This window comes from Emydura macquarii, unplaced genomic scaffold, assembly GCF_026122565.2.
Source record: "Emydura macquarii macquarii isolate MOO-44397 ecotype Brisbane River unplaced genomic scaffold, CSIRO-AGI_Emac_v2 contig_1477, whole genome shotgun sequence".
Classification (NCBI taxonomy): domain Eukaryota; kingdom Metazoa; phylum Chordata; order Testudines; family Chelidae; genus Emydura; species Emydura macquarii.
The window spans coordinates 9,453,762-9,467,218 of NW_027131614.1; the positions used below are offsets into that span (position 1 = coordinate 9,453,762).

Sequence of the window (13,457 nt, forward strand, 5' to 3'; positions counted from 1 at the left end):
TCTTTATTTCATTGTATTACAGTTCAGACATAGAAATTCAAAAACATCTTTCATTTTGGAGAGGAAAATGTTGTATGCATTTTTTTCTAAATGATATAGACTCTGTGATACCTCCGCATATTGAAAAAAAAATGAAAAAAAATACTTTTTCCATATACAAAAATATGTTTGGTTGTATCCAAAACGCATACTGAAATGAAACACGATCCCCAGTGCAAGTTATTTCTACTGCTGTTTTTACTTGAGTAGTTTTCAGGTTATCCTTCTTTCAGAGTTGTGAGGGTGGAGAAAGCTGGGTTCACTCATCCCCATGCAGAAGTTGCCAGGGTTCCAAGCATTAAGGCTAACATTTTCAGAAGTATGCAATAATTTTGGATGCTCAGGATTCCTAATATTTATATGTCAGAGGTATTGAGCATCCATAGCTCCTGTTAAGTTGAACTGGAATCCTGGGTGCTCAACATCTCTGAAAATCAGTTCTTTGGTGTCTCAGTTGGGTGTGCAAAAAGTGAGGCACCTCAGATTAGTAAACACCGCTGAAAATCGAAGACACTGCTAAATCTCTCTGGGTGTCCCTTTCCCCATCTGTAAAATGGGGATAATAATATTTACCCATTTGTACAGTGCTGAGGTCCTTGATCTAGAAAAATGCAAGGTATTATAGTTAGTAGTAATGTTATATAGAGAGAACAAACAGCTTAGAAGCACTGTATTTACTTTCTTGGAAAAATAATGGATTCTGTCTTTATTTGCATAGTCATATAATTTATTTCCTTACACATTTTACAACAGAGCTCCCTTTATAATATTGTCAAATAATGAAATCTAAAGACACTATGGATTATTGTATTGGTATGTATGCAATGTTTAATGTAAAGTGGCTTCATGCAGAGAACTGAAATGAGACACAGATGATTCATTTACACATTTATTTACTATCCTGCTTATTCTAGCAGACTGAAATGGAGAACAATGCCATTCATTTTACAGACATTTGACATAAATCAAACAGGTATTTTGATGTTGAACATTTGTACAGACTACCACATGCATATTAATATGTTGATTGGTGCAGAAATATTTAGTTGATTAGCAAACTCTAGTAGAGCAACAAAAAAAATCACATTTTCTTTTTTATGAGGTTAAAATGCAGCTGATATGGAGACATTGATACGAATACCATTAAATGTGAGAAGTTATTATACTAGTGGTGTAAGGTGGGGAGCTGAAAAAAGGTAAACTATTGTTCAATGGTATTATCTGAAGAAAGAAATGAATCAAAACATTTATAGTAAATATAATAATAATGAAACAAAGCATGTTTGATGCAATTACCATTGCAAAATGCCCTATGTTATAATTTCCAACCACACCCCAAAGACAAGCAAAAGCAGCAAATTCTCCCACATGTCTGGGGCATTTTGTAAAGGCAGATGAATGAGATTAGACAAGATTTATCACATATGCCTTTATCATCTAGTGACACTTTTTTGTAAAGAAAGATACGTAGTTAACGGAACATTTTACAATGAAATGCTGCTAATCCTGTAAAATGGAACAACAGTGAGGACACGGCTATTGTGCCGAGAGAACTTGAAAAAATATTGTTGTGCTTTTTTTTTTTTTCTGCAGCATTCAGAGCATTCACAAAAGAAGACAAAGAAGAATTCATTAAACTCAGTAAAACGAATTATAGTTCATGCTACTGTACCTAGTGCAGTAAATAACTTATAAAGATGAAATAATACATATTTTAGTTGATATTTACAATGATCTTAAAATAATAGGCTATGAAGTTAACTCTCAACTTCATTGTACGCTAATCCCTAAATGTTTCATTTTGTGTGCATGACTCCCCTGGACTTTAATAGGAGTTAAATGGCTAAAACTCTGCATAACTGAAAATACAAAGGTATAAATCCAAAATGGTCTTCTACCAAATGTGCCCTTGATTGTCCCATAACAAGCTTTTTATTTATTTTTTTATTTCCCATTTTGCAACATGTGTTAGATACTGTTTGGTTCGCCTAAAGTCATAATAGGTTGCCCAATTCTTCATTTCTACACAGGCAAAACTCCCATTGACTTCCTTCCTAGGGACTGCAGGAGTAGGAATAATGGCCCAGATCCTCAAAAAGTATTTAGGTGCCTAACTCCCATTGGGCCTAAATACTTTTGAGCATCTGGGCCAACATATTTTATTTTTTGAACTTCTAATGTGAGATGCTAGCTAAGTCAAACCTAGAGCTCAAGTATGAGTATAAAATATATATACTTCCCCTTGTAATTGTAAAAAAGTAAAATAAGGAACAGTCATTTTTTTGCCGTTTGTTTATGAGATTTTTGCTTTACAGCAAAGCAATAGAAACCAATTAAGCCAAATAATATATATACATATATATATATACACACATATATTCCATTTCAATTGATGAATCAAATGGAGAGAGGTTTACCCTGCACTCATTTCAGATGGGCAAAAATATACAGTCCAAGGGCTTGATTCTCCATTACATTGCATAGCCATTTATACTTATAAAAGGTAGGTGTAATGCACCTCAGGCCTGAGTCTGCTCTCATTCACATGAGCGTAAATCAGGAGTAACTCGACTGAAGACAATGGGGTTACATGCCAAATGTATGCCTATGTAACTCCATTGACTTCACTGGAGGTACTTTTGATTTATTCTGGTATGAAAGCAGAATCAGGGACTACTGCAGTGGTGGAGCCAGGTTTTGCAACCAGGGGAGCTATGTATAATTGGTGGTGAGTTCAAGAATGACCCCACCCCCACACTCACACGGGGGCAGCGGTGGATCCTGTTCCACAGGGCTGGGCCTGGCTCTCCACTCCAGGCATTGCAACCTGTTGCATGGGGTTGTAGTGCCATTCCTGTTTGGCCCAGCCACCCCACCGTCATGATGGAAAAGCAGTTGGGTCAAATTTCAGTGAGTGGCATTCTGACATGTTGCACAGAGTCACAGAGCCACGCCAGTCCATGTGCCATGTCACAACAACCAGAGCAGACATGTGGGCCCATCTCTGCAGCACATGAACCGCTGCTGCGGCATGGGCACTCTCTCCAGCCTCATGCAAAAGTTTGTGTCGAACACCTCCTTTTGTCAATTGCATCGTATGCTTGAAAAGGCACCACACATACATCTAATGGTCACCACAGGGTGCAGTCACCTGCCGCCTCCATTAACTCCACCACTTGCCTACTGTACTGACTTGGCAGCATTTTGCACCCAGTTTGCATGAGTAAAATGACTACTGAAATGAAAGTACTGGTGCATCAGGCCTAAAGTACTAATCTCGACTGTCACACTATCGAACAATTAACTAATGTCATACAGGTAATGGGCTTCCTCAGTTTACTTCACTTGGAATAACTAGGAGTGTAGGTCGGTAAGAATTTCACCTTCATAGATGGTCAAATCCAGCTCTTCTTATGTGCAAGTAGCTCCCCCCTCCTCCCCCCGCCCCCCGATTTCAAATGGCACAATTTACATGAGTATTGGGAGCAGGATTGGTGAAGGACTGCAGGGCTGGATATATCCCTGACAAGTGATGGTTGGTATTCAGATCTCTTTCCAGACAGAGAGAGAAGAGGGCACACAGATACAAAGGCTTGAAGAGTTACACATTTTGAGAGTACCCTTCTATTGCCATGCTCCTGACTTTCCCTGTTGGACTCTGTATAGCACTTCAGTGTCTATACTGCAATTAAACACCTGCAGCTGGTGATGTGGGCTTGAGGGGCTTGGATTGCTGGGCTAAAAAACTAAAGTAGACGTTCAGGCTCGAGCTGGATCCCAGGCTGTGGGACCTCAGGAGGGGCAGAGTCCCAGAGCCCAGTCTCCAGCCCAAACATCCACACCACAGTTTTATAGCCTCACAAGCTCAAGTCAGCTGACATGGACCAGCCGCAAGTGTTTAATTGCAGTGTAGATATGCAAGTGTCCTTTGAAGATATAGTAACTTAAAATTCTTGTTTTATTTTTGTGTTCATGATGAGCCTTGTTCTTCCCTCCGATCGCTGTGTATGACTCCCATTGAGGTCAATGGAGGATATAAGTGTTACCTGAAGGTAAAATTTAGCCCAATGAAATTAGTTGCCCAAACCACTCTTTTGTTCAGCAGAGGTTTTATGAGTGTTAATAATTAACCATGAGAGTACAGACAATATGTAGAAGGATGAAACATCACTATTAAATTTAATTACCAGGTTTGTGCAGCATAATGTTTTATTTTGAATTAAGTGAATTAATTAGTATTGTGTTCGCTAGAAAATTTTAATTCAGAAGAGCATCAGAAGAGTGTGTTAGTCCCCACTTCTACAACAGGATCAGCATGGATCCCTACTAGACCTCAGAAAGGAAATTAAATGCCAAAATAATCATTAAAGTAATGCTACAGGGCTATATAACACCACTGATGTTTTAGAAGAAATCCCCATTGAAGCTAATGGGTAATTCTGCCTAAATATCAATGGCACAATATTTTCCCAAAGCTATTATTTACATCTACAGCAGAGGAAACACACAGGAGTGTCTGTTAGTCCACTCTTAACTCACCCCTTTGTATTAGTATTACATCTCATATGGTACTACCATTTTCTTTGGGCTGAGATCAGTGTTCAAGAAGCCATCATGTGAAAGCACCAATATCACCAACTATTGTCTAGTATCTAATCTCCCTTACTAAGGAAAATGATGGAGAAGCTGGAAAAGAGTTACCTCGAAGAACACCTGACCTCTATTAGAATCCTAGATCCTTTTCAACTGGGGTTTAGACCAGACACTGTATTGGGATGGTTTAAGTTGATGATTTCCTCTAGTCCTTGGACAAGGGAAAAATAACCATATTTATGCCGCAGGATCTTTCAATAGCTTTCAGTCAAGTAAAAATTGCTTCTAGTATGCCACAAAGACCTGGGAGGGGTGAGCAAATCCCCTAAGATTCTCAGAATGATCATAGGAGAGTTGTGATGGGAAACTACACCTTTGCTGCCAAAGCCCTCACTTGGGCAGTGTTGCGAGACTCTGCCTATCTTATTAAAAATATATGTAAAACTGTTTGGGGAGAATGTGAGACAGATAGCCTCAAATACTAATAGATAGAGATGGCATCCAGTGCTGCTTGTCCCTCAGATCAAGTGCGAACAATACCACCGCCTAGTTACTCCACACCAAAAGGAGATCAGTGCCTGGATGAAAAGCAGCTGTCTGAAGCTAACCTCTGAGAAAACAGAAGTGATGGTGAGAAAGAAAAATCACTTTGAAAATCTACCCCAAACCTGCTAATCAGCCTCAGATAAGTGGATCAACTTGTGCCAATCGTGTAAACAGTCAATAGCCTTCGAATTATCCTGGCATTTTGATTGCTCCCGTATGCACAAAAGCAACACCACCACAAAAGCAACACCATCTTCTATTTATGCCTTTGTCCAGCCTATCGTAAGCTTCCTTCACCATAGTGATATATCCATTCTGTGAACTCCAAGCTCAACTGCTGCAATGCATGTTAACAGCAAATGAGAGCAACAGCTTTGAAAAAGCTCTGTCTGGTTTAGAGTTTGGCAAGCAGGTCACCCAAGTGTTCTGGATATTATAGTGGTTCATCACTGACTACAGGATGAAAATGAACTCCCTTCCATGAGTGATCACAATAAGCACGAATCTCCCTGGTCTCAAGACAAAATGCAAGACTTCTCCCTTCATGCTAAATTTACTTAATAAATAAATAATAATGAATTTCTCTATATATTTGCACAGTTGTATCCACCATTTGGGGGTAATGGGAGGAAAACCAAAGCTCAGCAATGAGACTTTATGGTTATCTTATTTTTTAGGAAAGTGTTCAAATATAATAAGCATGGTGTAAATGCCCAGGTAGACATACTAGGCAGATGGCAACATCACTCACTGTTCTGAGACTCTCAGTGAAGAACCAGAGGAGCTGCTGTACAAGCACAATAGGTGAGCTAGGGTCAGAATAGGAGCCTTAATGCTGAATTTCATATCAGTATTTTCCTCATTATATATGTATAAGAAAAACAGATATATATATATATATATGTTTTTATTGACAACATGCTTTGTTTACTTATAGTTTCTCTGCCTTTCCCTTTATTGCATTTGCACTTCCTGCTGGACCTGGACTGGCTATTCTGAGGCAACATCTTTCTGCCATTGTTTCATTTAAAATGTTTTACATAATCAAATCCTTTCATTGTCATCAAAGTCAAAATTGTGCATGAATGAAAATAAACATGCAATCAGTTAGGTTGAGAGACGTTATCAGGCCAACCTGCAACCTTTCCCATTGACTTTGCTTGCAGTTTGGCTTGATAAGGACAGTAGAATTGAGTCCTTGTGGCAAAGCTGTTTGAAAAAGGCAGTAGCATAAGCAGTTAATGAATTACCACACACGTACAAGAACCTCAAATGGTTTTAAATTCAATTTGCCATGAAATTCTTGAAGAGTGTAATAAGCATTATATTCAGCATTCTTTCTTTTCTAATTCATTTTGCTTGTAAACATAACTCATTTATATTTCTATTTTCACTTGTATATTTGAGATTTAGTGTCAGGATAAACAACATTCCAAATACATATAAAGAACCTTAAACAAGCTTCTGATCCATATGTATAAAAAACATTAAAACATGCAATCTAGAGGAAACCAGATGACATCTATTGTTAATAGGACTAAGAAACCAATTACTGCTTTGATTTAAATGTTAGAAACAAAAATACAAGGTTTTAGATCCATTTTTTGCTGATGTAATATGGCACTAGAAATAAAACAGCTGTTTAACTCAATTGCTCTGGTGTTATATAAGATGGCAAACTACCTATTTAACTTTAGCAATGTTTGGCTTCTAAGACCAATTGTGAAGTGAGAACGCAGTGCATTATATTGCTACATCAGCATAAGGGTTCATATGTTCTATAAACTGAAGTTTAAAAGGCTTTTTATGTTTATTAAAAAAGGTGTAGTTGCTTTACACAAATTGTGTAGTGCAATAACTTTATCCTCCATATTATATTCTTTAGACCATATGTTTCCCTTATAAATAGTTTACTATATGTATTTTCTTTGCACTTTGTGCAAGATACTACTTTCTGCCCCTCATCTGGAATAGTGTCATTTAGACAGTCAGAAAATGTTCTGATTGATATGTAAATCTCTTTTAAACATGTAAGTTTGGCTAAAACACTGAAAATTAAATCAAAAGCTTTGCTTCAGGATTCTGAAATTAGTGTAAAAATTTTTTAAAAAATACTCTTTGCTTATGTTTCAGAATCATGTTCCTGAATGATCTTCATTTTCCAGTGATGCCAAGAGCCAAACTTCAGTTTCAGTTGCACAGGGGAAAAGGGGGTGTAAATCTGGAGTAGCCAGATTACTAAAGTCGCTCAGGGTTTATACTAGTGTAGGGTCTGGCCCCCAAACTCTAAAAGGTCTCCTTCTATTGTAAGTTATGGCAAATGGGAGCAGAATTGGGTCTGAAATGGCTCTGAGGTCTCAGGAAAAGCAGAAAAAAATGTAGTCAAGTAGTTTTGCAAAATTTTAAAGGGATTAATTTTACTGAATCAAATCACCCAGGACCATGCTTACTCTTTTGGTGTAAGAGACAGGCCCAGTCCTGTAGCCTTTACTCAGGTCAATATTTTAATTGGGAGTTTTGCATGAGTTAGGTGTTCAGGACTGGGCCCCTTGTTTCTAAGTCCAGGCTGGAGATGCCCACTGTGCAAGCCTGTGTTCCTGGAAATATAATTCAGCAATGGAAATATAATTAAAAACTGTGCTAAATGAACTAGACTATCATAAAAACATCTCTAAAGCCTGATCCTTCTGCCCTCAAGATTTCTAAAATTACCTGATTGTTAATAATGAGAACTGCATTTGGTTTGCCTGTTCAATTCCAAGCTTCTGTGCTCATCTGAAAATATTTCAAATAATAGTGAACAAGGCCTGGCCTTGTTATCTTTATTCAGTCAAAGCTCACACTGACTTTACTAGGGGCCAGACCTCGAAGTCCTTACTTTGGTTTTATTCTGTCCTGATCTGGATAAACTCCCATTGGTTTCAATGGGAATTTGCTTACACAAGAAATGACAGCTTGATTCTATACCCACTGATTTCCCAATGACTTTACAGGGAGCAGAATTGGGCCTTGATTAAAGACACTGATTAAACTCAGGGAAGACTTAAGGATTAAAGTTCGAATGAGCGCTGCATGGTCAGACTCCTGCACCGATACAGACTTCAAAGGGGCTCTGACCAGCTTCAGAGATCCACCTGTCTGGAGCACCCTACAGCACCAGAACCCTAGACCTGGGGATTTGCCTGAACAGAGTCATTAACTTGAATGGGAGTTTTCCGTAGGCCAAGACTATAGGACTGGGCTCCATTTGGACTTAACTCGATTTTCATTTTGTTGGCTCAAACCTAAAGGCAGATCAAATAGGATTGTGCGATTTCATAAAACTGTCCACAGAAAACACAGACCCATACTTTAGGAATATAAAATGGACTGGCATTTGGTCTGAGTCATTGAAAATATCCACCAGTAAGCAATAAAAATAAATATAGAAGATTAATGACTAGAAAACATTCAAGAGATAAGTTTTGTAACAGTGAAACAAGTTATTGAAAATAATGTTCAGCAGAGTGCCATAGAAACAGGTAAAATTATATGTAGCAATAGGTTTATCTGGACTGCAACTAAGGACAAAAAGTGCATTTTTATTTTGAGAATTAATGACCAGACACTGTTTGGGAGAAATGATATTGTACTCCAAGGTTTCAAATCACACAAGAAACACTTGGACTCATTTTGGTAGAAAAAAATGTCCTTAAAAAGACCAACATTTAAAGATTTTTGTTTTTTAATCCAAGGGACTATGCTGTGCTAATTATTTGGTCCAGTCAACTGAACAGGTTTTTGGGGTTCTATCTTGCAGCCCTTACATGGGTGAGACCTGAGTAAGCTCTGCATGATTAGCTTTGTAGTCTTTTGTGGAAGGCAGCTTTGTAATAACAATGTCCTGTCTTCTAAGAGAAGTACACCCTGGACCAGACTGTTCCACTCACTTAAGAGAGGGGGCAACTCTGTTTAAGTGAATTAATTTACAGGGCTGGATCCTCAGCTTCTGTAAATTGGCCTAGCTCCACTGAGGTGAAAAGTGCTATGCTGATTTACGCCAGCTAGCTATCTCAAGTACCTTTATAGCTCCCATTACCACTGCATGTCAGAGCTTCACAATCTTTAATATGTTTTTACAAGACCTCTGTGAAAATTGTTCTTCCCATTTTACAGATGGGGAACTGAGGCACAGAGAGGCTAAATGACTTGCCTAAACTCACACAGGAAGTTTGTGGCAGAATAAGGGAATAAACCTGAGTCTTTCAAGTACAAGACTAGCTTCCTAACCACTGGGCACGCCATCATTTCAGCTGAGAAGTTGGCCCACACTATTGTAAAAACACTCTAAGAGAACCAGGCTCTATATTTCTGAGGAAATCAGAAGGAAAATATCAAAATGAAATTTTGTTTTTCACAAGGAAAAATATTGGATATTTTATATATAGTGTGAATCTGCTTATTCATCATACTTATGGGGATTTATGAGCTGAAAAATTTTTGCTATATGAGTCATGTATTTATGATGATTTATTGGCTCTTTAGTAGTGTATAATATTGGTACTTGATTAAAAAAAAAGAAGAGCTTCGTTCATGCAGGAGTTTGATGGGTGCATTGTAATCTAGGTTCAGCATCTTTCTTTCCCAAGACTGAGACACAGCTCAAATACATCCAAAAATCCCAAGATGCTTTGGCATGAAAGATTGGGGTGGCTGACATTTTTCTTTAATTAAATGCTTCTTTTCTGTTGATCCATGGGTGGTAATGACAACAGCCTTCAAGATAACTGCTCCATTGCCCTCCAGCTGGAACATGGGCACCATATTTAAAGAAAATGAGAATTGTAGGCTAAGGGGGAAAAATGCTAAAAAGGGCCCTCAGGAGATCACCAGAAGCAAATAAAACAAAAGAAAGACAAAACTCTTTAGCAAAAATAAGAATTGAAAAGAAGTGTATTGAGAGTGAGAACTTTTTGGACATAGACAGTTGATGGCCACTTTGGTCTATTTATTACCATGGAAATAATTGTATGGTTTGTATTCTTATTTTTATGATGGGGCATTGTTATAAGTTATGAAATTTTGGCAGTGCGTATATAAAATATCAAATGCTTCAATTCTGGTCATTAAATCTTTACTTTTTCTCATAGAATCCTTAATTTAAATTACAAATGAAACAACAAAGTTTATGCAAATAAACATACTATGATTTACAGCACAAATAAACTAAAAATACTGTAGTCCCTTAAATAAACAGATATACTCATGAGCTTTTTAACAGAAAGCAAGATATGTGAGGTGCTTTAAGCAGAAGTTGCAATTTTGCAACATAAGTCTGTACAAATCCTCCAGGCAACGTGCTGTGAAGGAAGTACCTGTGTCCCAGGAAACTTGTCCACAGATCCTTGATAACAATAACTCTCCCCCCAACCCCAAACTATTTACAAATATATGCATTTTGCAAGCTCAAAGCACCTTGTTTCACATGCACTGACATTTAATCCTTTCATGTGCAAATTCTAAAACCCATTGTAACCAAGAAAAAAAAAGTTCAGAGTTTAAAATCTGTCTACAATCATAAAGTGAAAGGATAAAAAATGCCAGACTTTTCAGAACGCTGGCTCCTAACAGAGCTCTCTTTATTTTACTCACTGTTCTTGAGTCATTTCCTCCTCCCCCCCACCTTTTTTTTTGTTACAAAAAGCAGTCTTGGTACTCTTTACTTAAACAGTACTTAAACTAAACAACTCTTCATGCCATGCAAAAATAACATTTTATGCACTTTTTTTTTGTTTTGTTTTGAGGCTTCCCATGTTTTAGTTCACAGGCATTACTAACTGTGATTTTAAGAAGAGTTTTTTTTATTGCTTTTGTGACTAGTCACATGCTGGTTTCACGCGTGGGACAATAACCGGTTTCTCCTGGATTTGAATGAATTTCTGGGGCAAATAAGTGATTTTCCATTTTGTAACTTTCTTGGTTACTGTCCTTCTTTACTTCACCTCCAGCATGGTAAATGTCTTGAGTACAGTTGTGACCCATGCTTTTTGGTGAAGAAGAGCTGACTCTTGGCTCGTCTGTTAAATGGTTGCCATCATTGTGTTTGTCCCCAAAGCAATTTGTTTTGCTATCCTGCTGCTTTTCGTGTTTCACACCATGTATCTCCATGAAGTTTTCTTCTTCTTCAGTGTCTATTTCAGTGAAGCTTCTCCTCTCCTTCGAAGGGAGAGTGAAAGGCTTTTGTTTGGGAAACAGAGGGGATGATCTTTTAGGAGGTCCCTGGCAAAGCATTGAGGCATCAGCACCAAACATGGGTCTTTCACCTTGGGGTGAATTCTCTTCTAAAAGAATGGTGCTAATATGCTGAGGTGTAGACTCTGTAAAGTCTGCTGCTGCTGTTACTGGCAATGGCCTGACAGTGCTTGGTGGAGTTTGTGGAGCACTGCCTCTGTTTTCCTTAAAGTTAACTTTAAGGGATCTAGATTTTAATGGATTGTTACCTTTTAGAGAACTTTTGGGGCTTTCCATGGCACTGTCAAAATGCAAATGACCATGTAGGACAGTTTGGGAGCCACAACCATCTTTGTTTGCAGCAGAGTCAATTGGCTTAAAGTCAAAAGTGACATCTCTAGGGACAAACATTTTATCTCTTGTGAGTGATATAAATTGAGAACTCCTTGCTCTTTGGTTGTCCTCTAGATTAACCGAGTCAGCCGGGAATCTCATTTGCAGGTGAGAGCCAGGGTGTGGAGAAAGGGGTGATCTTTCTGTTTCTGTGAAGTCAGTTGCACAACTGGTGAAGCTATCAATACTAGATGTGCTTCTCATGTCTGTTATGATATCTGTATGTCCAGCTGGATACTGATCTTTCTGCCCAGTAACCTCTTCCATTTCTATTTCTTCTTCATACTCAGGTGGTTTTACTGGCTGATCTTGGTAGCTAGCATTAAGATTAGGCTGAGACTGAGTTTTTGTAATTTCATTATATAACATCTCTAGTTTTTGCGCACTCAGGTGCTGTGGGCTGGAAGAAGCAGCAGCATTATTCAATTGCTCATGGGAGCCCTGCTGACTAACTTCCTGATATTTGTTTTCAAAAGACTTATTTGAATTTGTTTCAGATATTGCTTTTCTGGCCCATTTCCATCTGCTTGGAGATAGGTGGTTATCGTCAGGTGTATCCTTTGAATTGCCTGGATCTCCAGGCTTTCCTGTATCCACTGCTACATCAATCAATTCCATACTGCGCGCAAAAGCATCTTTCAGGTTCATGGAGACAATGCTTCCGTTTCTTTTAGCTCGCTCAAGGGCCTCTCTTCTTTTAATGGCCTTTTCCTGCCGTTTTTGCTCCTTGTAAAACTCGGAAAAGTTATTCACAATGATTGGTATGGGCAGGGCTATTACCAGCACTCCAGCAATACAACACAGTCCTCCAACTATTTTTCCTAGTAAAGTCTTAGGATAAATGTCACCATATCCTACAGTGGTCATAGTGATGGTAGCCCACCAAAATGATGCAGGGATGCTGGTAAACTTTGTAGCATCTTCATCCTTTTCAGCAAAAAATACAAGACTGGAAAAGATCATTATTCCCATTGCTAAAAATAATATCAACAAACCCAATTCATTGTAACTCCGCCTCAGAGTGAAACCTAAAGACTGAAGGCCTGTTGAATGCCTGGCAAGTTTAAGGATCCTTAGTATCCTCATAATCCGAAATATCTGAACTACACGTCTGACATTTTGGAACTGCAGCACACTTTTGTTGGACTCTGTGAGGAAAATGGTGACATAATATGGCAAAATGGCCAGTAAATCAATCACATTTAATGGACCTTTGAAGAACTTCCACTTATTTGGTGAGGACAGGAAACGCAAAAGGTACTCCATAGTAAACCAAGCAATACACACAGCTTCAACATGTGCTAACTGGGGGTTGTCATTTGGTTGTCCGAATTCATCTATTTCTTGAAGCTCAGGTAGTGTGTTGAGAGACAAAGCAATGGTTGACAGTACGATGAATAGAATGGATACAATGGCCAAAATCTGTAAAACAAAATAAACAAGACTCTGATTAGCAAACCATCCTGGATGCTACAAGTAAGTGTATTTGTAAGTGGTTGCTTGTATTCTTTAAGAAATGTGTTGGGTGCTCCAAATAAACTCAACATTATCTCTAGTTTTTCTTTCATTCTTTTTTTTATTTGATTTTCACAAAGAAAAACTCTAGATTTACCCACAGAAAGTCAAATCCTGCATCTCTTTCTGACTCCAGTGGGTCTACTTGGGAGGAAGGCAAG

The 13,457-nt window shown here is 38.2% G+C and overlaps 1 protein-coding gene across 1 annotated transcript in view; it reads right to left on the reverse strand.

Annotated features, from left to right (window-relative positions):
- Window positions 1-11,037: 11,037 nt before the first annotated feature.
- KCNB2 (potassium voltage-gated channel subfamily B member 2) overlaps window positions 11,038-13,457 on the reverse strand; it is a 240,435-nt gene continuing 238,015 nt past the window's right edge. Inside the window, exon 2 of the mRNA XM_067553840.1 lies at window positions 11,038-13,203. Within this exon, the coding sequence (XP_067409941.1) occupies window positions 11,038-13,203 (2,166 nt within the window). The remainder of the gene's footprint in view (window positions 13,204-13,457) is intronic.